This window comes from Corvus brachyrhynchos, unplaced genomic scaffold (genome assembly GCF_000691975.1).
Source record: "Corvus brachyrhynchos isolate BGI_N302 unplaced genomic scaffold, ASM69197v1 scaffold302, whole genome shotgun sequence".
NCBI lineage: Eukaryota > Metazoa > Chordata > Aves > Passeriformes > Corvidae > Corvus > Corvus brachyrhynchos.
The window spans coordinates 2,740,822-2,765,557 of record NW_008237244.1 but is presented as its reverse complement, the minus strand read 5'-3'; the positions used below and the strand labels follow the sequence as shown (position 1 = coordinate 2,765,557).

The 24,736-nt window shown below is 34.7% G+C and overlaps 1 protein-coding gene across 8 annotated transcripts in view; it reads left to right on the top strand.

The window, feature by feature from the left end:
• Positions 1-24,736, top strand: part of VPS13B (vacuolar protein sorting 13 homolog B) — a 437,850-nt gene that overhangs the window by 256,426 nt on the left and 156,688 nt on the right. For all 8 annotated transcript variants that reach the window (XM_017730363.1, XM_017730354.1, XM_017730356.1 and 5 more), the window contains one exon: positions 4,409-4,520. In XM_017730363.1, the coding sequence (XP_017585852.1) occupies positions 4,409-4,520 (112 nt within the window). The remainder of the gene's footprint in view (positions 1-4,408; positions 4,521-24,736) is intronic.

Below are 24,736 nucleotides of genomic sequence, written 5' to 3'. Positions count from 1 at the left end.
AATAGCATCACTATGACAATAAGTACTGTTCTTTCATTTCTTCTTTCACCCCAGATTTTCCCAAAGTCTCATTTGTTTTTGAACACTAAATAAATTGCTTCACTCTTCTCCTGCTTATTGTCTACAAGAACAATATAAATTAGAAGCAATAAGGAGCAAGAGTTGAATAAGACCCACATCTCTGTTGTCTTAGGTCAGAAGAGTGTTACATATTGTGGAGATACGCCTCCATAAGATTCTCCTTCATCATTTATTGACTAGGAGAGATTTTCAATCTAATAAGACTTGTGTGTTTCAATTCGTGATCACTGCAGTAAAAAAAAATTATTTCAGTTTTTCTTCAAGTCAATTGTCTGCTATTCATACTGATAGCTACAAAAACTACCCTTCTCCCAAACCCCACATGTAATTGTGACTTTGCATGTATAGTTAAAAAAAAAAAGCACACAAATCTGTTGTTTACTCGCAACTTGCACAATGAACTGCGGTAGACAAACACTGAAATAATCAAAATCGTGTTTCTTCTGGGGAATTTGCATACATGCATGCATGACTACACCCACAGTTTTATAATATTTTAGTTTCATGGTTTTTGCAGCAGCACCAGATTAACATTTCTTTTTGTGGTAGATCTGAGGGCAGCATTCTATCCTTGGCAATAAGTAATGCTGCTTTCTCTGAGTTTGATTTGTTAATACATCAGGTGGTGTTTCAAACTCTGGCCAACAGCCCACACTTATTTAGCGATGAAGTAAAGATAACTAAATATATAAAAGCAATATATGACAAATAGGAACAAGAATTATTGTACAGTAGAAGACTATAAGTAAAAAGTTTAAATTGCAAAAAACTGATAAGAAGTTGTAAAGACAGAAAAAATCTACATCTGGCTGGTTGGAGGACAATAACAACCCTTTTTTGTACAAACTAGGAGCAAAATATCAGGAATCACTACAAAGGACATGATAAATTTCTTGATAGAGAAAAAGAAAAGGCAGCACACTGAATAAATGTATGTCCTGCATTTGTAGAAGTGATATATTCTTGTCACGAGCAAGAGAGTCATGAACATGACTCTCTACTTTGAAGTCTGTCCTAACATATGGTCTGTAACATCCTCCTCACTTACTATTTAAGTTTCAAATCAGTCAGGCTGAGTAAGTTGTGCTCAGGGATCTTAGTCTTCTGAGGCTAATTTTTAACACACCTTGGAAGAACAGGTTTTAGACAGCTGAAGGTATATCTAGTAAAATGAAAAGTGTAATGTTCAAATAAAATTTAAGACAGGTAGTTTTTATTGCTCTCAGAGAACATAAAGGAAAAAATATTACAGGATTCAGTTAATAAAGAATTACATATTTGTTACATGATAATAAATATGGTTTTATGGAAAACTAGACTTTTTAAAAACATCTGATTTCCATTCTTCATTGTGGTTTCAATTCTTAGTTGATAAAATGTTATGCAAAGATTTGATATGCTTAGACTTTTCTGGAGCGTTTGACTTTTTGTCTCATGGTATTTAATTTAAATACGTCCCCATACTGTATCTGTGGAAATGTTAAATGAATTAAAAATGGCTAACCAGGAGTCTAAAAAGAGAAAATCCACAAAACCTCATCAATTGGGAATAATAATGAAATTGGTGTTTAATAGTCTGAAAGTAAATATAAAACCATTGCTGCTATCATCAGCGACTGTTGCAAAGAATCTCCTGAGGCTGTGCATCCGGGTTACTGTGTTTATATCACTGCTTGTAGAAAATACAGTAAAACTTCTAAAGCTAAAGTTACAAATCAAGGAAACAGTTTACACAGACTGGGTCTTCAGGACTGGAGAGACTATCCTGGGAAACAGTGGCTGAAACAGCTTGAGGGTCACAGTGGACTGAGGGAAAAGAAATAAGGGAGGTAGCTGTACTTCTGCATATGGCAGATGATGGAATATCATGTTCAATTTGCTTACTGTTATAAAACTGAGTATTGATAAAAGTAGAGAGGGTGCTGAAAACTATCACAAATGTTAGGTGCTAGATGAGAAGGCTTAAAAGGAAGGATTAAAAGAGCGTAATGTATTTAGCTTAGCAAAAAGATGACTGAGAGGAGTGGATAAAACCAAATGAGATTGTGAACAACATTATTACACTTGAATCTGTAAGATTTTCCTAGATTATACTTATATTGTAAGTATAAAGTAATGTGTGCTGAAAACTATCACAAATGTTAGGTGCTAGATGAGAAGGCTTAAAAGGAAGGATTAAAAGAGCGTAATGTATTTAGCTTAGCAAAAAGATGACTGAGAGGAGTGGATAAAACCAAATGAGATTGTGAACAACATTATTACACTTGAATCTGTAAGATTTTCCTAGATTATACTTATATTGTAAGTATAAAGTAATATATGTACAGTATTATATTGTAAGTATACTTAAATTGTAAGTATGTTTTAAAGTGTAGCATAGATGTTTTTCCCCTCAAATTTTTTAATATCTGCTATGACTGTGATTGTTTACTATATTATTCCCATATTTTGAAAAGCATGGGTTAATGAATGAAAGTATGAATTCATCATAAGTCATATGACTCTTTAGAAACCAGCTGAATATATTAGTTCCTGTGATATTTTTCTGGTTTAAAATTGGCATAATTTATTAACCTACAGTAAACTGTATGCAAAAGGTCCGTGCCCAGCCTTGAAATAAACTCCTAAAATACTTACACAATAGAGATCGTTATGGGCAGTCCTGTGTTTATTTTGCTTTGCTAAGTGTCAGAGACAAATTAAAATTCTTAGCCTAAGATATATTTTATTAAGAACACCTTCCCAAGACTAAGGCATTTGCCACCTAGTTAAGTTGCAGTTACAATCAGATGTACATTTAACACCATCACTCCATTTTCTTATGTGAGTATTGGAAAGCAAATATCCAACACCTAAGTGTATAGTGGCAGTATTCTAGTACTTAGTACAATGCCTTACTAATTTTTGAAAATACGAGTTCAGATTTAGTCAGAAAATGGAGTTTTTCATCAGCTTAACTTTTGTATCTTATTTCTAGCAACCAAGCCATCTGTAAATAGTTTTGTTTTGCTTTGGGGGGCTAAAGGATTTGTCTTTACTTTGTAAGTACATGAGGTTCTTTTAAATAGATCACTTGTGTGCTAATATACTTGTGTATCACAACTTGTGTTCCCACTTCGCCGCATATTTACTGGGGTATTCCCTACAACAGTTTGAAAATACCGTATTAGAATTTCTGTGACTTCTTCGATCTGTTCAAAAATAAACATGTCTTTATACATATTTAGCTGCAAAGCATGGTGTCTTTTTCACCAAGACATTACTGGTCTGAAGAAATCATTTTTTAAACTTACAGATTTTGCTGATTCTTACCACACCAAGCATTTCACACTTCAGTAAAATATTTAAACTATGTTCTACTGTAATCTTGTTTTCAAAACTCATATACAAGAATCTTGCAGAACTTCCTTGGATGTGGGAGCAAGTGTGATGTTGTTCCATTCGTGTTACATCTCATACAGGTGTTGCAGTGAACCATTTCCCTTTGGATGATGAACTCTTTGAACTGACATCACATGTGCTCCGGAGTTTCCTAGTTAATATAGAGTCTTCTGAGCACAACCTTACCCAAGTGTTTTGTCTGTGCCTGCTGACAGAGTTAGCTTTCTACAAAAAATCTGGTGCTGTTTTATTTCTGGGCAGAACTTTGGTTTTCTATCTAATATGACCACTGCTTTTATAACTAAAAAACTTTACATGTGGCTGAAATTTGAAAATTATGGAGATAAGTGGAAAGCAGAGATTTTTCTTCTTGGAATAATTTTGTTACTGATGTGAAATTTACCGTCCAGTACTACATCTTGTTCTTTGTATATGTGTCAGATTTCAGGTTCTCTTGTTTCAGTCCTTGTGTTTGAACTTTTCATGTGTGTTGCAGCCGACTCCAAATGCTACCAGGATGGTTATATTGTGATATCCTGCAGTGTTTTACATCTAAATAATAAAAACGGTGCACGATTCAGAGTGGTTTACATGCTGATATTTCAGCAAATAATTATTGGAGAAACAAACAGATCACAAAGATTCTGTGATAAAATGATTGAAGTAATTTTGAAATAAACCTCCCCCCCAAAAAAGTGTCAGAGAAAATGAGAAGACACAGACCAGGATTTGGTGGTGTGATAAAACTTTGGGGAAATGAAATTACAATAGTTTTGCCTTTATGTATCACAGCAGGGCTATTGATTTTATGTTGCTCCTGTGCAAAATTGAATCCTTAGCAAATATTCTTGTGTACATTTTTTTTTTATAAAGTAGTTTTTTAGTGTTCCTACTATGTGCACTTCACTTTTAATCAAACACATATTTTCCTCTCTCCTAACTACAGCTAATCCATCAATTAAAGAAGACACTTTGGTTCTCAAGATTGGATCTGTCTCTATGGCTCCTCAGGCTGACAACCCTCTTAGTAGAGCTGTGCTCAGAAAAGACATTTATCAGTAAGTGTCAGGGGAAGGGTTTGGCCTTTCATATATGGTCTCAGAAAAATTCATTCTGGGAGAAGTTAATTGATCAATAAAACGGGTATGTGCAGCCTGTAAAAATACTTTTCACATACAATCTTTTGATATTCAAAACCAGGTTTTTCTGATTTTCTTCACTTGTGGGCTTTCAAATCCATTTAGAGAAATCAAGTTCTGCTGTGAAGTGCTGATGAATAACAGAATTTAAATGTCAAATCACTATGAAGTTTAAACTCACAGATGAGAACATTTTAAGGGGCTTTCTTTTATTCAGCTACTACTAAGCTCACCTTAGAGAAAAGGAAATTTTTTGTGACTACCAAAGTGTTCAGTAGCCATATAGTGAGAAGGAGATAGATCTTAATAATATAAATGGTAAACATATATTCAAACTGTAGGATTCTTGATGTCGTGGAGATCAAAGCTTAAAGGAACGCAAACTTCTAAGGAGCTCTTTCCCAGTAAACACATTTTCTGTGAAAATGTCATGCTCTGGATTGTGTCACTAAGTATGTGCAAACCACACTAATCATATATAGGCAGCAAAACTGGTGAACATATGTAATCAACATGATAAAAGTAATATATGATCCTTAGTAGAGTTGGCACTGTTGCCAGACATGAAAGTAGGGTTGCAAATAATACCAAGTGAGAAAAGTCACAGAAATACAGATGAACAAGTGTCATATACTTCCCGTTGGTCTGTTTTTCAGATGTGGCAGTATTTTTAACTACTTCATAGTGCTCTTCAATAGAAATTGCAAACATCAAAATCTTTTCCCAGCAGTAAAACATTTACTGCCTAGAAAATGACAGCAAGTTTTACTTTTGTCAAGACTAGGATTTTTAGGAGACCATGAAATATCTCCAATTTCACTTCTGATCACTTAGAAGTTGTAAGAGAGTATTTTTCTTCATATTTCCATGTGGAAACATTTAAATTAATGGGTTTGCTTGTATGTTTGGTTATAGTAGTTTATCTTTTGGTTTTTTTCCCTTTTGTTTTTAAATGAGCATTGTATCTTTTGTATTATGGAGCTTTCATGGAAGAAGTCTTACAGCCTGGCACTGGCAATGGCTTTGGGTGGCAAGGCCTGATCCAGCTCTCCATGTGCTCACAGATGAAAGAGATCTTCCAGACATTTGTACAGGCTCTTCCTGCTTCTGCTCTTTCCATCTGAGGAGGCTCCCATCTGATACCTGCTTTAAGAGTTAGAGACCCAAATGTAGGTTCCACTCTCCTCATAGCAACAAAAACTTTATCAGAAAAATCCCTGGTCATAAAGTGAAATCTGCAATTACCAGCTTCTGTAAGGTCATTTCAGTCACTGAGGGGAACTGTTTCTTGTATGCACATTACAAACCAGTGAGTAAGCAACTCGTTTACATCTAAAATCAATGAGGCTATGCTAGTTAACATTTTTGAGTCTGTATCCTTGCCTTTGTGGCTTTACCTGAAATGCTGAAATTCAGTGCTTTTCGAATCACTCAAATTACTTAAAGGTTCTGATGCTATTTTGTGTTATGGTCCTGTGGGTCTTATATACATAAATGTTCCAGACAAGATTTGTGCAGTATGTGTTTGGTTTTCATAGTTTTAATGCAGTTATGGTATGCTCCAGTCCTCCTTTAGAAATCATGACACCAAATGAGTAAGGTAGAAATAAGAGCTGGGCCAGAGACATCTGACTGCTACTGGCATTTTGTGACCACTCTCCCAATATCATGCTTCCTATGTCTTTTTCTGAGTTTTTTGACATTTCAAGTGATTTTCTCTGCTTCAATGACCACTCTTCTAATTTATCCTCATCTGTCAAATGATTGTCTTCTCTTTCTTTCTTTAATCATCCAGTCATACTAGCTTTACTGTTTCTAAGACATATCAGAGCAGAGCATCAAGTTACTTTGTAGCATTTTATGGGACAATATTGAAGTTGGTAGAGGGTGATTTTTGATTTTGGGAGGAAAGTGACTATTTTAATCTGTTTAGGCAAGCTTGAACGTTTTCAAAGAATAAAAAAGAAGTTTAAATTAAAAATATTTAGATTCCTGTTTGGGGTTGAACTAGATCCATTTTCTAATTACAAATCCTTTGATTCAGAACAAAGTATATCTACAGAGGCGGGCTTGAAGATATCTCTTCATTTTTTTACATGGCAGTCACTGCTGTTAGACTGCTGGAGTTCTAAGTAAAGTTAATTTCACCATTTTTCAGTTGTTTCTTAAATAAAATAGTACAAAGGATTTTGTATTGTTGGGCAGGACATACATTCTGTATACAAGGAAAAAAAAGCCAGTGGGATATTATTAACACATGGTGTTAGGTCTAATGTTAGTATTTGTTTCTCCAAATATGAAGAGTTCTTCTTACAAAGTATTTGTCCTTTTTAAACGTGCCCATGGTACTAGATAAAAAGCCTGGAGCTAATACAAAATGCTTAAAAACTGAGTAATAAAATGAGCAAACACACACAATATGTAGCTCATGTACTTAGGTGAAAGATTTCTTAGTAAATACTAAGAGAGGTACAAGTAATACAATATCCAGTGTAAGAGACTCTAAAAAAAAATAAATTACAGCAGCCTGTTGGTTACTGAAGAATTAGCAGCTACAGCATCCTATTAATCCCAACATGTCATCTTCTGTCTTTTCCCAACCTCTCTTCTCTAATTTGATGCTGCTGCTTTTAATAGAATAAAAGAAAATAAATTGTTGTCTGAACCACTGTCTTTACAGTGTTTCTGGAGTGGGGACACAAACTTAATTTGTGGTGTCACTTTGCTTTAAACAGTCTTCTGTTTAGGCCTGAACTACAACCACATGCAATTAGTGTCACTTTTGTAGGGCTTCATGAGAAAGAAGAATTCTGGCTTCTCATTTAGAAACTGTTCTTTTTGGAAAGGCTGAGAAACATGGCTAGAGGCTGAATAGTATTTCCAAATATCTTTTGAATTTGTCCCATAAATTTATACATGAAAAACTGCATGTGCTCATATGTCATTAGTAGAATGCCAGTGCATGAAAGGTAAGTTTGGTACAGCTCCAGGTCATACTAAATAAACCAGACCACTTTTGGCCTGTAAGTTGAAGTGACTCCACCTATTATGTCTTAGGAAAAAGAGCTTACATGCTAATTTGGAGAGAGAACTAAACTGAAAATGGAATGTTGGAAAAACAATGTGCCTCAAACATTTGGGCACAAATATCATTTCAGGTGATTATTGGAAGTTGGAAAGAAATGTATTGACATAACTTCAGTTTTCCTATCCCATATAAAATTTAGTCTATTTCCTCCAGTAGAAAATGGACTAATTTAGTTTTGACTATTAATGTGTAGTAAAGAAAGATACATGCACCATAACAGCAAATTTAGGGTTCCTGAAAGAAATATGGTGACACATTTCTCTCTGGTGACAGTAAGAGACAATGTCTCTTTTTCAGTTTCTTTTTTCTGCTAAATTGTAGGAGTTGGTTTGTTGGTTTTAATGATTTCTCATATCCTCCGGTTCTTAAACTTCAGCTCCAGCTGTATTTGTCTTCCACAAATATGACCAGAATTGTACATTGCCATCAAGAAACTGCCAGTTCTGTTGATTGGAACTCTTGTAGATTATCAGAAGGCCTTGGGATGGGGCTGGGGAGCAGAATAAAGGAGGTTTTGGATAAGAATGCAGGAAAGGTAGCTGCCTAGCCTGGCTAAAGGGAGGGAAGAACAGTTAATTGAAACTGTGAAGGAGTTGGTCAGAGTAAATGAAGTTTCTGCTAAGCAGTGAAGAAGGGAACTATATTTTTGTGGGCTTTAACTACCTTATTATATTAAACTTGGGATTGGGAGTGAGTGAGGCTGCTGCTTGTAGATGACTCTGCAGGCTGCAGAAAAACAAGTTGATGTGGTCATTTATTGCTTGTGTGATTGTGCTGTGTGTGTTAGAAGTTTTGAAGTGGCCAAATGAGTAGCCAAATACATTTGACAAAACAGGCAAAAGTCTAGCAGTTTTGGGGAGGAAGGATGTTGAGATCAGGAAATCATATTAATGTCCTGATGCAGGGAAAGTCAGCCCGTTATGTGATATTGGATAAATTACATTGGAGAGAAATTTTATAAATGCTGTTAAGTACAGGAGGAAACAAGCATCTTTTTGCAGGCAAAAAGTTTCATTTTTCAGGCCTGCATTTTCTCTTTGGCTCTCTGGTGCCTAGTATAAAAAATTCATCTGAAGTTTCTTTCCTTAAGATCTTCATAAAACTATCTCATCTATGGTTTCTTTGGTCCCTTATATGAATGGAATGCTTCTGCTAGTATTAGTGTAATGAAAGTAAGAACGTAACTACACAACTTCTAGCAGTTGTTGTGTTCGTTGCAATACTTTGTTTGCTTTGGAGGACATCAGCTAAGATTTCTTACTTGCAGTGAGCACTTCTCTGAAAACTTAAGTGTATGATTATGTAGAAAGTGCTAAAAGCAGTTATGTGGCTGACTGTTAAAAAAGTCCAAGTTAAGCATATAATCATTAAGTAATTTCAGTTGGAAGGGACTTCTCTAGTTCATCTAGTTCAGCCTCCCACTCAAAGCAATTAGATCAAGTTGTTCACCTCTCTCTCCAGACAGAAAATCTAGCAGATTATTTAGATGTTTGATAATTACTTATCAAAAGAGCAAACTTTTGATGACTATAAAGCGACTCTGAAGGCACCCAGAAAGAAAATCCTTTTCCATCTATGGAGATGACTGCAGCAGAATAGCATCTCCCAGGAAATTCAAAAAGCCACATTTTCTTCTTTGTGTGTCTTCACATGTTTTCCTTTTGCCATTTCCAAAGTTCTTTCTATTTTAATAAAAGTGGCTAATGTAGAATATCAGCATGGATAAATTATAGTGCTTTAAGGAAGTGATGAATCAGATGTGTTTGTAGTCACCTTGATCACTTCTCTGCCCAATTATGTCACGTTCTATGAGATAATTTTGTCACCATTCAGATTACAACAGTATTTTCCTGTATGTACAAAGAGAGCGTAGTGCACTTAAGCTGAGCATAGTTGGAATCCTTGAACACTTCTAGTCAATGGAAACATGACATAAACACTAATGAATTTTTTAGAAGTGTGTATGTTGGGGATATGAACAGTGAATAGCTAAGCTATCAGCAGAACTGGACACTTTCAATAGGAAAATGGTTGAGAAAACTTTGTCACAAGACCCAGAAATTCTGTTTCTCTGACTGAAAAAATAAGAGGAAGTAGATGCATGGATATGCTTAAATACGAGGCACCACAGAGCTGAAATTGAGATGACATTTAGTTCTACTTCTGTTCTGGGATAAGGACCCTATTACACCAAATACTGTGCTAATGGTCTGATCAATTATATAGGTAATTGCTGATCATCCCCAACAGGGTGTTTTTAGCAAACTGTCATGGAATATTAATTAATAAAGTTTTAGGGAGTGTCCATGAACAGATGGAGTAAAATAATGTTGAGTTACAACATTGTTAATGCAGAAGTGAAATTGCTGACAAAGAGCTCAGATAATGGAGGCTGTTGTGTAAAGGTCATACTTATAAAGTCAGGAATAATACTGCTAAACTAAAACTAAAATCGTGTTCTGGGGTTTAGGTAAGCAGAATCCCAGGCTTTCCTCAGCTTGGACAATAAAGAACCTAATTATTGTCCATGCTCTTGATTCATCATTTTTGAGATCCAAGGATTTCATTCATGTCATATATCAAAGCTTAACAGTCCAGGTCTGAGTGTTCCATGGTCATTTTCATGTGTAGATCTTTCATAGATCAAAGCATAAAGCTGTCCCTAGACTGTTTCCAATTTGTGACTGTAAATGGAAATTCTTTAGACATGCCTCTCCCCCAAGAACATTACATGCAAAGAGTTTACTCATGAAAAGGTAGCTGTAGATTTTATTATTTTTTTCATCAAACTTTTTATTAATACAAGCCTTTTCTTATTATAATTTTTTTCATTTTTGTAGTTTACTGTTTTCCACTGTTTAACTCTCAAACATTTGCAAATAGCAAAACAAAGCTATTTTCCTGATAGAAAATCTGTTATTTATCTTTATTTCAAGGAACTCTGTCTAGAACATCCTTGTAATAATCATGTAATGCCCATAATTGGTTAACAAAATTTCTTCAGTGAAATAAGGAGTAATAAACAATTTTCTATGTCTGTGCTGATAGTGCTGGAGTGAAGAGAAGGAAAAAATGATTCAAGGAATTTGTGAAAGAAGCACATACATAGCCAGCAGTCTGTGTGGAAATCTGTTTTTTCTTTCAAATGTGGTTTGGGAAATCAAATGCTTTTCAAAACTTTTCAACAGCACCCACATCTATAAGCATCTTCTCTTCAGAAATATTTTGACATGTTTATATTTGAAAAACTATACCTTGAAATTATTGTTGCAAAAAGCCTGGATTTTCTATAACTTTATTATGAGTAAAAAGTTTAATTTTTGATGTTTTCCTTTTCAAACCAAGTAACAGTTTAAAAACTGTTCTGTTTTTGCAGAGAAGTTAGCATTAAGATAACTAAATGTTTCCCAGAATATGGACGTAATATGAATAATTTCCTTTTAAGAATTGATTATTTTACGAAGGTTCTATTAAGACTTATTTTCTATTTTACCTTTTTTTAGTTTTTAATACTTCATTGGGGCTTATTTCGTAAGCAAACACAAACTTAGCTAATGCTGACCAGAGTTTCTTCTTCTTTCAATATAGGCAACAATGGTAATCAGTGAAAAAGAATGTATGCACTAGTTTTTGTGAGAAATGTGAGCTTATTAAATTGTCCATATGTACCATAGGGAATTAGAAGAAGTATCAGCTTTAGTATATTGTAAAATCTCTACTGCAGTTTTTTGTAAATTTCAAAATGATTAAAAATGCAGAGGTAATGTTATTTAAGAAGAAAACTTTTAAGAGATTAAATTCTTAGTGTTTTAAAAAGTATTTCTTTTATTGCATATAAGCTGTGAAATGGGATTGCATTAGCATCCTTTTCAGTTCTCATCTGTCTGTGTTAAGGAAAAAAAACTCTAACAGCAATGGTTTTGAAATTGTTCCTGTAATTTATTTACTGATTTTTTTCAGATTTCAAACCAGGATGGTTTTATTTCTTAAGATATAGATATGTATAGATAGATAGATAGATAGATATACTTTTTTTTTTTTAAGCAGGATGCTCGCTACATATAATTTGAATATACAATTTTGCTTCTTTGTTGTATTTAATAATCCTTAGATTTATTAATTGTTGAACTGGGCTGTAAATCAAAATATTCATATTAAATAGCAACTTCTAAATATTGTTCTTTGCTATTAACTTGAACACATGTTTTTTAGCATAAGGTTGTCTGAAGACTTAAGAAAATCATCTTTATCTTCTGTAAGAATTCTATACTACTCTCTGGAGTAGGGCTTGGAAGTAAAGTCTTTTCCTGCTTTACATTTCTCTCTTCTTCTATCTTTAACAGACAGGCAAAAAAGAAGGTCTGCTTAGACCTTTTGCCCAGTAAAGTATTTGTATATATGGATAGCATTACATACAAACACCACTCCTAATTAGCACTGGCATGTTTGAGGCTATTGCAGCAGTTATTAATTTAAAACTCTCAGTGGAAACTGATTGTAAAATAACAGCTGGAACTGCCCATTTAGTTTGAGAAATATAGCTTGTTAATTATCTAATACCAAAAGCTATTCAAAGCTAAATTTATATTTGGAATTTGGCTTTAAAAATGTTCAGCTTTAACTATGAAACATGTTTATACTTGAAATTTCTTTGTGAGTTCTACAGGCATCTTCAACATAAATAATTTTCCTAAATACATATATTTGAAATACATTTCCTTATAGTGTAAGAGTAAAAATAAAATAAATTTTATAAGAAAATAATTTTTACAACTTTACTTTTGTCTTTAATTGATCAGTTTAGTCACTGTATGTTCTCAATACACATACCTACTTTATATTTTTTCTTTCACCTAGTAGCACAGAATCGGATTCTTAAATAATTTTAAATTTCTTTGTACAGTTCCTCAGAGAAAGGAAATTGAAATATACTTCACAGAACCATTCCTATCAAAGAGTAGTGTCATTATGTCATTTAAGCATCCATTTGTTGTTGATCAGGGCTGCATTTCTGGAAACCTTACTAAGTATGTTGGGGGAAAAGAAAAACAAGTACGTATCAATAAAGAACGAATTTGAAGGAATAACCAATTAATTTAAACAGATCAAAGTTGAAGCATATAGAATTGATAGAGATATTTTTGAAGTCAAGTAAGTCTTATACAGTGCATATATCAAAAATATTTTAATATGAAGAATAATGTCCTTCCTCCATGATTTATTGTTACTTTCAACTTTGTTTTGAGGACTTAATATGCATTCTATCTGCAAAGCTTTTCCTTCCTTTCTGCTTCTGACTTGGCTGAGGTGTTTGCACGACTGGGTTCTTGTCACTAGCTGCATCCCAGTCCTTCTTATGGAGGGGTGGGGAGGAGGAATGAACTTACTTCTCTGGAGACTCACAGAGATGTGTTTATGTGTGGCCAAAAGCCCTGCTTTAGAGGCAGATGGAGATTTCAAACAACAGCTTCAGAAATCTCTCAAAACCATTCAAGTTTGATCTGGAAGACCATGGGAAGTTGCTCATGTGTTTGGGAGGGGCTCCAGTGTTGAGGTATGGTGAGGAGAACCACTCACCTTGGGCACCTTGTGGAGGTGCCTGTTCTTCAGCAGTGCAGGACAATGTAATGGTCTCCCCTGGCATTGTGGACCAGTTCAGTGGCAAATATGATGTGTGTGTGCAAGCCAGTCATAGTTAGTGCTTAACTTTCCTAGTTAAGGCACAAAGCATTTAGTTTACAGTGTGGCTAAGATTGTTTCATTATTCAGGTATGTGCCATTTAGATTGGGAATGGGTTTCCAGACTCCCTTTAAACTGGATTGTGTGTTCAGATCATTAAATTCTCAGGTTGGACAGTTTAACTGTGAACTTAGGAGCCAGGCATGAAGGATGCATCTCTTCTAAATGGAGTCTACAATGTCTACATACTTTATATAATTTATTGTAGCATATACTCCATTTCTTTGACTAATTATGATGCCATCATTAAACAGCTTAAGGTCAGAAGTAAATAGCAGTTGTAAAGTAAAACTTTCACAAGGGCATTGCTGTCTCTGCTTTGCTCATGTGCTATACTTTGTTCTATAAAAAGTTTTCTCAGCTGTGGGTGATCTTAACTACTATATCTTCTGCAAAGTCAAGGCTGTTAGAGATACACAGCAGCCTTATCTCAGAGTTTCCTTGGTCTTCTGATACTTCTCACTGTCTCAAATACTGTTTTAACACAGCTAATAAGTATTTTCTGTGTGGTATATGCAGAGCTTGGCATGTGAAATCCATACAACCTCAGTTTTGAAATCTAATATGTTTATGGTGACTGAGTGGAGCAGAGATTAGGATTTCTTTCATTTGTGCTGGTTTGAGATGCTGTTTAACATGGGTTTTTTCCATTTCCTTTTTTTCCCAAAAAATGGCAATTCTGCTGTGATGAAGCCAATCAAAATAAAATAAAACAAATTGTTTGGCTTTTTGGCTAATTCTAATCCTTTTAATCTTTCGATTGTATTCTGTACACTAGAATGCTCCATTTCTTGAACTTCTTGCCTTGATATTCCCTAGTCTTAAGATTCTAAATACCTGTTATGCATAGGGGTGGTTTTTTCTGGAGACCTAAGGTCATTGCAGTTGTTCTCATCTTCTCCCTAGGAAGAGTAATTTCTTTTCATTTTTTTTCCCTCCATGTTTTGCACATTTTGAATGAACCCCTCAGAAATCTCATGTCTCTTCAACTAGCACTGAAATGCACCTCCTTCATTAAGATCAAGCCTGTAACTATTTGCTTCCCTTAACTATTATAATGTCCCTTTCTCCCATTTGAAAATATTTTCCAAACTTCTAATTCCTCCCTAAAGCAATTCATGTTTTATCACAGTGGAGAGAAAACATGTCAGATGTTTGAAGAGTTCTTTGAGCAGAGGAGTCTCTCGCCCTCCCATCCAAGCAAGTGATGTGCAGACCAGCCATGCCCAGTGAAGGGGCTAGAGGAGTCATGTGTGGCCCCAGGCTTCCTTGGGACAGCCCAGAGTGGGGTGCATGTAATGTCAATTTCTAAGCATTATTTTACCCATGATCATTCGGTAATGAGTTTTGTGCCCATTTAAACTGTAAATCTAAATTTGAACTCTTTTAAGATCTACTTCTCTGTGGTGTTCCTGTTTGTACTTGTGTATAAGAAACTGGCTGAGGGACCTGAAAGAAATAAAAAGTGTTGAGGCCATCAGGCAATTGTTTTCAATAAGGTTATTACCCGAAGCCTATTTGTTGTATAGGCACACAAGGATTAGCCCTGGCAAAAAGGTGTATTTTATCAGCCTGGGCTTGGATCAGCTTAATCTGTCATCATGATCTGGGCTTTTGAAACAGCACAGAATTTGACACTGTGTACTAAGAATTTTTAAATAGTTCTTAGATTCAGCATTAACATTATTAAATAGACTGTAACAGTTTAAAAAGGTAAACAAGAAAGGGCACAGAGACAAAGAAAAAAACACATGAAATACCACTTAAAAATCCCAGCATGCTTTCACTGTTTACATACTCAGCAACCTTAATGCAATGAAAAACTTTTCAGGTAAAACTGGGAAATAAAAGGTAATCTGAAAGATAGAATTAATTTTTCTATGAGTTGTGTTTTGTGTTTTATGTTTGTTATAAAGCAACGTTATTGAAGTTTTTACATTTCTTCAAGTTACATCCCTTTAATCTTTCTTTTTCCCTTACCTTGGTAGCTTTATATTGCGCCTGTTATTGTGAAATACAGGGGGAAATGAGGGGAGGTGTTTGGGTTTCTGTTAACATGGAAGAAAATAATTAGCTGGTACTTAGAAATGAATGCCACGTTACGAGCTGGAGTGGTTCCTCTGTATGAATTACTTAAGTAATGTTCCTTTACTTTACACAAACTCCTTACAGTTTCTTCCCAGACTTTACATTGCTGATTCTTAAAATATATGATTGAATTCACACATCAAGGTTGCTTTTCTGTCTTATGTACTGAAAATTAACATCTAAAAGTCTTAGCTGCAGTAAATGATTTATTCTAAAGGAACTGAGGAGAGCTTTTAAAACTTCCTATTCTACAGTTTTCTTCATAACTGTTTGTGAGTAAATATAATTTCCATTGGATCTGGTTTCAAACAATGCTTTTTGTTGAAAAGTATTTTCCAGTAATATATAAAGCAGGCTTCTTTTCTTTGTAGCATTTTTAACTCTAACAGGATCTCAAGGTAAATATAATGCAAGTTGTGTGCTTCTGTTACAGGGAGAAGCATATCCCATTTGTAATGAAACATTTGTTAACTTCTGTATACAGATTGTGGTTCATTCCATAAATATTTGTGGGTTCTCTGATGTCCCTCACAGGGTTTTATCTATGACAAATTCATACCACAGTTCTTAAACTACATTTTGAATAGAAGATTTCTTTCTTTTGCAAAACTGTTTGCCAGTGTCTTTCATTTAATGCTTGTAAGTATTTCAACTTTGGTTTTCAATTATTTAACAAAAAGGATTATCAGAAATATACAGAATGGTAACATGTTATTTTAGCATATTTCTCTATGGGATACTCTTCCAAGCTCTCATGGCAAAATTAAATCCATGTTACTGTTATCCTGAGCAACTCAAATTTTACTATTTGTAAATAGACTATGGTTCCTAGCTCTTAACTGATTTTTCCAATATAGTTTCACTTAGCTCAACCACCTTAAGTATGGTCAAAAGTCATGCTTAATGTTTGTTATGTTTAAGGTCTTACTGTGCTATTAAACCTGAATAGGCTGCAATAAAAAAAGAAAGAAAGAAAAAAAAGATTAAAAGTCATGTACAGTGGTTTTGTTGCATTTCAGAAGCTATTCTTCCTTTTTTTTTTTTTCTTAAGAACAAACAACCCATCACTTTTTTTTAAGGGTGGTTTGTAATCTTATGGGCTTTATTAGTTGTTGGACACAAAGATAAACGTACCATTCTTGAGCCTCTCAAAACATTTTTCATGCCCACTGATATTTTTGTTGCTAGGTTTTGGGTTTTTTTGTGAGAAGGCAATGGCCAGCACTGGTATGTTAATGGCTAACACAAGTGCATGTTGAGAGTAATAAAATACAGAGATAGTATCAGGCATCTCTATTAGCTTCAATGTAAATGACTGGCATAAGTTAGCTACTCCAGTTTTCTGGCTTGATATTGTGTATTCTCCAACACTAAAAAATAAACAAGTGGTACAAATAGAACATAGGAGTATCTATAAATAGATATGCCCTGTACTTGCAAGATAGGAGCAGAATAGGTTTGAACCCTTTCTGATAACCAAAATTACTTAACTATTGAATATTATTATTTAATCTTTGTATGTGATGATTTTTCAAGGAACAGGAAGAAACTTGCAGATTAGCAAATCTAGCTGCAAAGCAAATTGGAAATTTTTCTGTTTCCCAGTTTAAGGTTGGAAGTGTATAAATACGTGCCTATATGTATTCAAGAAAAATACAGAGGAATGCAATTCTCTGGCATATCTTTTTTGACCTACTTTATTCATACAGCTTGCAATGATTGATTTTTCCATGTTTTTGGCATAGTCAAAAAAATGCCTGATACATTATGTAACTGCAGGTGTTGTTGAAGTTGTTTTCTAAAAATAATTTTCCAAATCTATGTATTGTATTTTTCACTCATTGCAGCTCATAAGAGTGTAACCAATTATATTTACTAAGCTGGACTCAAACTACAGGTGGTGGAATTTGCTGTTTCCCAAATGGGCAGTGTATTTGTTGGTGTGTTTGTATCTGTGCAGTGTCCTTGCAATTTTTTTTTTTTTAGCTCCAGGTAGAAAAATAAAACTCTTAAGTTTTCTTTATAACCACCATCATTTAAATATTTGGGCTGCATCATGGAGTCAGTGAACTACCTGACGTTGGAATCTGTAGTCTTCATGGTCAATATTGTGAGTACACAGGGATATTTTGAGCAGATTTGCATCTTTTTTGTTTCTCTCTTCACCCCTCTTCAAATGCATATTTAGAAGTAAAAGTCCCCTTCAATATATTTTGTTAGGCATAGATTCATACTGACTTAGGAGGTGCCATTAACAATAGTCTAGTGGGGTTTTAAGGAGGAAAAAACACTGGCTTTGACATGACAGGTAATGTATTCCATAATTAATATGAAGTGAATTTTTATATCAGGAAAGTTTTCAAGGGATATTGAAATAGACAAAGTAGTGCCAGTACTTCAGGAAAGAAGAATTAAAGGAAGGTTAGTTTTAATACTGTGTTATTGACGTATTTTATAGTATCATATACAGTATTTCAAAAATAGTTTCAGCTTGCCATTATGAATATGGTGATTCTATAAGAAGAAGAAGAAAATACAAGTGGCATCTTGAGAAACTAATGCAATCAGCGTCAAAGATAAATGTGAATTGACTTGGAAAGTTAAATATTCATGTTTTAGAATAGTTTCTTGTATTATCCATGTTATAAACATTATCTGCTGCAATAGACACATGCTGAAGGTATGCATTAATATACATTGTTTAATGTAAAGGAAAAGCTGGTAATTATTTATTTATAATGTTCTTTTCTGCTTCAGATACAATTTGATTGATGTCCAGGTATGAGTTTGATATACTGACACAGCAGCAAAAAGGAACCTTGTCCCATGTCAGCTTATGAAACACACTGAGGACAGGCCTTCCAGCCAGTTCCTTTATACCAGGTTGTACCACACCACTTAGAGAAATTCCATGCATCAAATATGAAGGCCTGTGTTCAGTGAAACAGGTATTTCCAGGTGAATTTATAGAACATCTGGAAAAACTGAGGTATTGTATCATTTAATTAGATTAATAATTAAACCAAGTAAAATGCAGGCTGAAAACAGTGGGAAAATCACAAGATTATTTATCTTAGTCATGTGGTAAAGCAAGTAGACACAAAATATTTAAAAGATTGAAATGAAAGATCCTTTGACTGCCGAACAGCATTAAGTTTTGAGATAAAAATATTTCTACCATAAAACAAAAGCATAAAAGTCTTTGGGTTATATTGTATTTTGGCTTTTTTGCTAGTCCCCTCCCCAGACTTCCACTATTTAGAGAAACTCTATTCCGCTTGGTTTTTTTTAAGGAACATTTGGCATCCAAAAATATCATACAGACCTTCCATTGGAATTGTGCATACTTATCATTTATACAGTCTGTCAAGTGTATATTTATACAGTGCTCCCTGAATTTGGGTGAATGCTTCAAAAGTATAAAGAGATTTCTCAAACTGTCTAAACATTAAACAGTATAAAAATGAAAAACTGATTTTTACGAGTTCAGACTTGCTCATGCTGTTATTTTTGCTGAGGAATTTAAACAATAAAATTACAGAAGTAATTAAACAGATGACATCTAAATGCACAGCTGCAAAGTTCAGCTTTCTTTCATTTTACACGTTTTTTGAGAGAGGCTAAAATTACTTCATTGTTTACTAATACCATACCTTATTGTTATAGGGTATTCATACTGTGTTCCAGAAGCAACTCTAGAAGATAAGTGCACTACAGAAGTTCTTCAGCTTCTTTGCAGGCAATTACTGTACCACAGCCCTTGTAACAAGGGACTACTTTTATATGTCTGGTCACCTCACAGGATATGTAGAGCATTTCCTGCCCTTGGGACTAAGAAAGGAAGCAGAGGGCCAAAATGTTTCATGTGTGAGCTACTGTAATTCCTTTCATGTGTTTAGTAGCTTTTATATGATCAATGCACTGCTACCAGTCCTGACCTTGGTGTGGCCCAGTTCAGTAAAATCTGACCTTCCTAAATGGATAGCAAATGGAATTATTGTAGCACCCACCTGGCACCACCACTGTAATTAATAAGCACAAGGGGGTGTTGATTATTTTTTTTTCTCTGAATAGCTACCTATTGGGTTTCAAAATAAAAATATTTAAGTAGTCACATAAATAGAATAAATAAATAGTGTATCATTTAAAATCACAGTTGTTAATTTTTATCCGTATTTTATATCTTTGCATTTTCAGAATACTCTCAAAATGTTTTCTATGCAATTAATTATATTCACAAAATTATTATGGCTTTATGCCCAGAGTATAAATTAGTAGACTGTTAAAGAGGTGGCTTTTGTTGTTTACAGATACATAATAAGCAAGTTTAGAGAGAACAGGAATGAAATCTGCCTCTCCTATTTTCCTTTGGCGTGTTCTATCCTTGCAAAGGGGGAAGCATGTCCTGCAGGCCCATGGCAGGCCAGCCAAAGGTGTCTGTCTAGTCCCAAACATTCTTGTGCACAACATAAGGAGACTCTGCTCTCCTGCACGTCCATGCATCCAGTTAGACTTGTCACCTCGAGTTCTAACTGAGAGTGTTTTCTGTTCCTTCTGAGGGGGTGTCAACCACATATGCAAAATAGGCACAAACCATTGCATTCCATTCACTAGATTTCTTCTTCTATGTTCAAAACCAAATCTCTCTTCTCTTGCATTATGATAGCTCAATGAATGTCAGTCCTTTTATAAAATGGTTTGGGATTAAATAAATACCTGTATGACTCAGTAGTTGTGGTTGATGAAACTAGTCACGTAGAGGACACACAGTAGTTAGCAAAATGTGATTGTAATTTTACAGTTTTTCATCTCTGAGCAATTTCTTTCAGAACTGAGGGCTTTTTTCTGTGTTGTCTGTTTTTAAGAAAAAGCTTACAAAGTAATTGTAAGGGAAGACCTGTCTGTTTCAGCTTGGCAAGAAAAAGCTGTGTTGAAAAATATTAGTAAAGAAAATAGTATATTTGGATATTTTAGATAAAGTTTGATTATTACTATCATTATTTTCTGTAGAAGAGTTATTGCTGCACAACTAGAAAAGTCTAGAATCAGAGAAGAGCTAACTGTATTTCTAACTATCCCATCTGCATGTCTCAAAGTGACTATTTAATAACTAGCTTGGAACTTTTTAAGGGAAACACTTGTAGGTAGAGTACTGTGATGGCTTTGTTGAAGATCCTGAATACCTTCTCTTAATGTCATTCTCTGTCAGCAACCATGATTGTCATAGTAGTAGATTCTGTACTGTGCTTGAAGTATCTAGAAGCTGAGAGTGAATTCAAATAGCAGAATTCAAACCCTTTTCAAGGCTGAATTTTCTAAACATGTATCTAACACATCCTTATTCCAGACTGACACAAAGGAGACTAAAAGACATGTTAACAACAATCTACTAAAATCTTACTGCTCTTTTATTTGTTTAACTGTTCTAGATGATAATGCATCCAGGGTTTTTTTTTCACCAGGCACTTCAGCATTAATGTATTGAATCATGTTTTAGGACATGCTAATCCATAATTGAATCATCTTTCTTTTTTTTTTTTTTTTTTGTGATGTAAAAGTACTAAATTCCCATATGCATATCCTTGTGTTACCTAATGATCTTTATAGCTATTTATTGTCTCGTCCTCTTCTTTAGCTTTTTTAATACCTATACCAGTTCCTCTCCTCTCAGTGATACTTCTCTCTGTAGGTATACAGAGCAAAAAACGGACCAGTGCCCGAGATAGAAGTCACACATTTATCCAACATTAATTTGAAAAAGAGGAAAGTTACTTGTTACACTTGCATTTGTGCATCCCTGTATCAATTGTTTGAAGCAGTCGGGTGCAATCAGAAGAAAATTTTGCATATGTTTCAGTCACTGGTCTTTTTTTTGTCAACATACTAACTGTACAAGTAATCTACCTCTCGGCTGATTTATGTCTTTGTACGAAAATGATGAACACTATAAATCATTATAAAGTTAGAACTGATGAGTATTGTTGACCACAAAACATATTTAGTTATAATGCAATTAATAACTTTTTCCTTTGTATTAGTGATGCAATGTACTTGTCCGCTATGTAAATGTTAAGAAGTCTTCAGTCATTTTTATTTTGCTCATAGAGCTATCGCTGATGTTTTCTTTTTACAAGAGTCCTATACATATTATGAAGATTAACCACTCTGAATTACAGGACATCTGCCATGTATTTTCTTCTGTAGATAATGTTGGTGTATCTGGCTGTGCAGAACACAACACAAAGGCTAATCAGACAGAATGCAGTTTTCATTGTTAAAGAGATTCATGTAATCAGTAGTATCACTTGCTAATCAGAAAAGCATTAAGCAATTTACTTTACTCGTTTTTACTTTTTTACAAACTTTACTCAGTTTATATTTTCATTTAATAAAAATTTGCACGTACCCAATCCAGAGTATCCTGCCAGCAAATATGGAGATGGGACAGTAGTTGAGTTATTTGGAGGCTGAGCTGGAGAGGGGAGAAGGGGCAGCTGCCAACAAAGCCAGTCATATGTAGCATAATTCCTGGGGAAAAGAGGCAGGAACAGTGAGAATTGGTGTTTACTGCTGATGGCATTTGAAAGCCTGCTATACTGATCCAGACTAAGATAAAGGTTTCCAACATCCTGGCAGTCATAAAACACTTTCAGTTACATCACAAGTAAGTCTCCCTATGGACAGATGGCAGGGTGGGAAAGCAAAGCGGGGGTTACCCTTGTCCCGGAAGACATGCGTATCACTCAGTATGGCAGAATATGTACCCAGGATCATGTGAGGACCTTCTCTTCTTGCCTAAGATGTCTCCTCCTCTCTTCTTGCAACATCAGAATGTTCTTATCTGCTGCTTTTCTTTAATTTCAGCTTCAGTGATCAGGTTCCATAATTATTCCTCTTGCCCAGTACTGTGCTCTCCTTTTCTTTCTGCTTAACTTCTCATTCTTCTTTCCATCTTCCTCACAAATAAGTGTTTTTAATATCTCCAAATTTAGGCACATCCAGGACTTCCATCATGAGAAGTCATGCTACAGGATTTTTTTATTCTAGTACTCAGATCATGATGTATATCATGATATATGATGTTGGGGCAGTTCTGTTTCTCTCCCAAGGGCTCAAGTGTTAACTTGTCTGTGATAAAAACACATTTATTTGGTATAATTAAAAAAACCCAAAAACTGTAGTTGCCTTTCTTTGAAAAGCTGATTACTGTCTGAGGTTTTACTTAGAGAAGCTTAGCATTCTCAAAGGCCAGTGTTGTTGTCATAGATTGTCTCGGTTTAACACATTTTTGTTCTGTGCCCTTCTTAACATCTATAGCATGTCATTCCAGATGGAGTCCATTGTGTCCCTAAGAAACACTCGCTTCAATTTCCCTGTTTGGTACAATACATTCAATAGCTTTTCAAGGAGGAAGCTTTATTAAATTGAATTGGGGAAAAGGCAGTTAAGGTGCATTAGGTCAGTGATAAATACTGCTGTGATTTCTACAGTATTCAGTCACATCTCATGCATCGATGAGGGGCTTTCAGACTAGATTTAGCCTGGGACTTCAGAAGCTTAAGCAGAAGAGGAAGGGGTCCTTTTACATGTGTGCCACAGGTTTTACTCCTGTGAAATAGAGAGTATATATTCATCCAAGCTTAGTGTCTGTTTCCTTTTTAAGTTAGGATAGGAAGTATCTTTAACCACCAGAAAAAACCTTTAATAATTGAAATTTGGGTAGATAGGTTTGTCATCTCTCTGCTTGGAAGCAGAAATCAGTGCATACAGAGATCCAGTAAGTACTAATAAAAATTAGCTGTTTCATGTAAAGTCTGCAAATATTTCTTAATTAGTACATAATTTATAGTCTTTAACTGCCATTTTCCTGGCTTATGTAGGTTTTTGTAGGTCTGAGATGAGCTGTAAGTGAATAAGTTTAACTTCTTTACAGTGGGTCTAAGAATTATGCTTATTCAGCAGCATGTAGTAACTGGTTCAACATGAATTGCTTCTTAAATAAACATACAAAAAGCCTGACCCAGACTAAATCAATTTTAAAAAGGAAAAACTTCAAACCTGTGTTTCCTGTTACGTGCTTATGATCGTCTTCAGTTGCTTGTGATCTTACTGTATTATTGACCAACTGTTGTATTCTACACCACCTGCGGAAAGGTTCAGATAAGATAGTGAAGTTGTTTTCAGAAGAGGGAAGCAATTAAAATCACAACCCCTACCGTACATTTCAGCTGATAAAACATCACTTATGCTGGAGATAGAGAAGTCGTGAATTTGGCTTACGCTGTTTTCCTGAATGTATTTGCTGCAAGGATTTCAGAGACTGCAGAGCTCAAACAAAGCATGCGTGCTTAAGATTAGGCCAGTTTTGCTGTGGTTTAACATACTTTTATCCTTCTAGGAGGTATACAACTAATAAATTGGAGGCATGCTTAGGTAAATTTTTGACATGGAAGACCAGAAATGAGGGCTTATGTAAATGCCTGTGTGTAAATTGTTGAATGGGAAACTAGAAATGAGGGCTTATGTAAATGCCTGTATATATATTACTTGTTTGGGAAAAGGCTATATTTTGATCCTTGTATAAAAAGGGCATGATGTACTTTCTGAAAGCTATAATGAGCTTTGTCAAAACATCAAGGCATTAATTACGAACCTTTGTATTTTACATGTGTGTGCAAAATATGTGTTTCTTGAAATGGGTCAGCTATAGAAACACAGTTTGTTTGCTTGGATTTCAAAAGTATGTCTGAAGCATCAGAAGAAGAGTTTTGTATTACATATAGGAGATTGCTAATAGTAGGAACAAAATGCAAATGTGAACTTTTATATCAGCATGAAAATATTGAATTATTAGTCTGTAATATCCCAAAGTACATTAAAAAAAAGAAAAAGATACAGTGGACGAATGTTACACCAGCAAAGCAATACACTTGTACCTTGTGTTTAAATAACACCCTTGTATGTTTTGCTGCACCTGAAGATGTTTGCCAAAGAGTGATTTTGTTGTGGTTTATGTTTAAATAAGTAAATTTGTGAGGGTAAGAAAGCCATCGTCACAATGGGGAGTTTCAGATCAGCTCATACAGACACATTGTGCTCAAGGAATTTGGTTCACAAGATCTGAATGGGTCTAAGGAATATCTAGGTGAACCTATTGCACGTTATCAAGCTGCTCATAGAAGAAGAAATGAAAAATGCTCACTGTGAAGTACGAGAAAG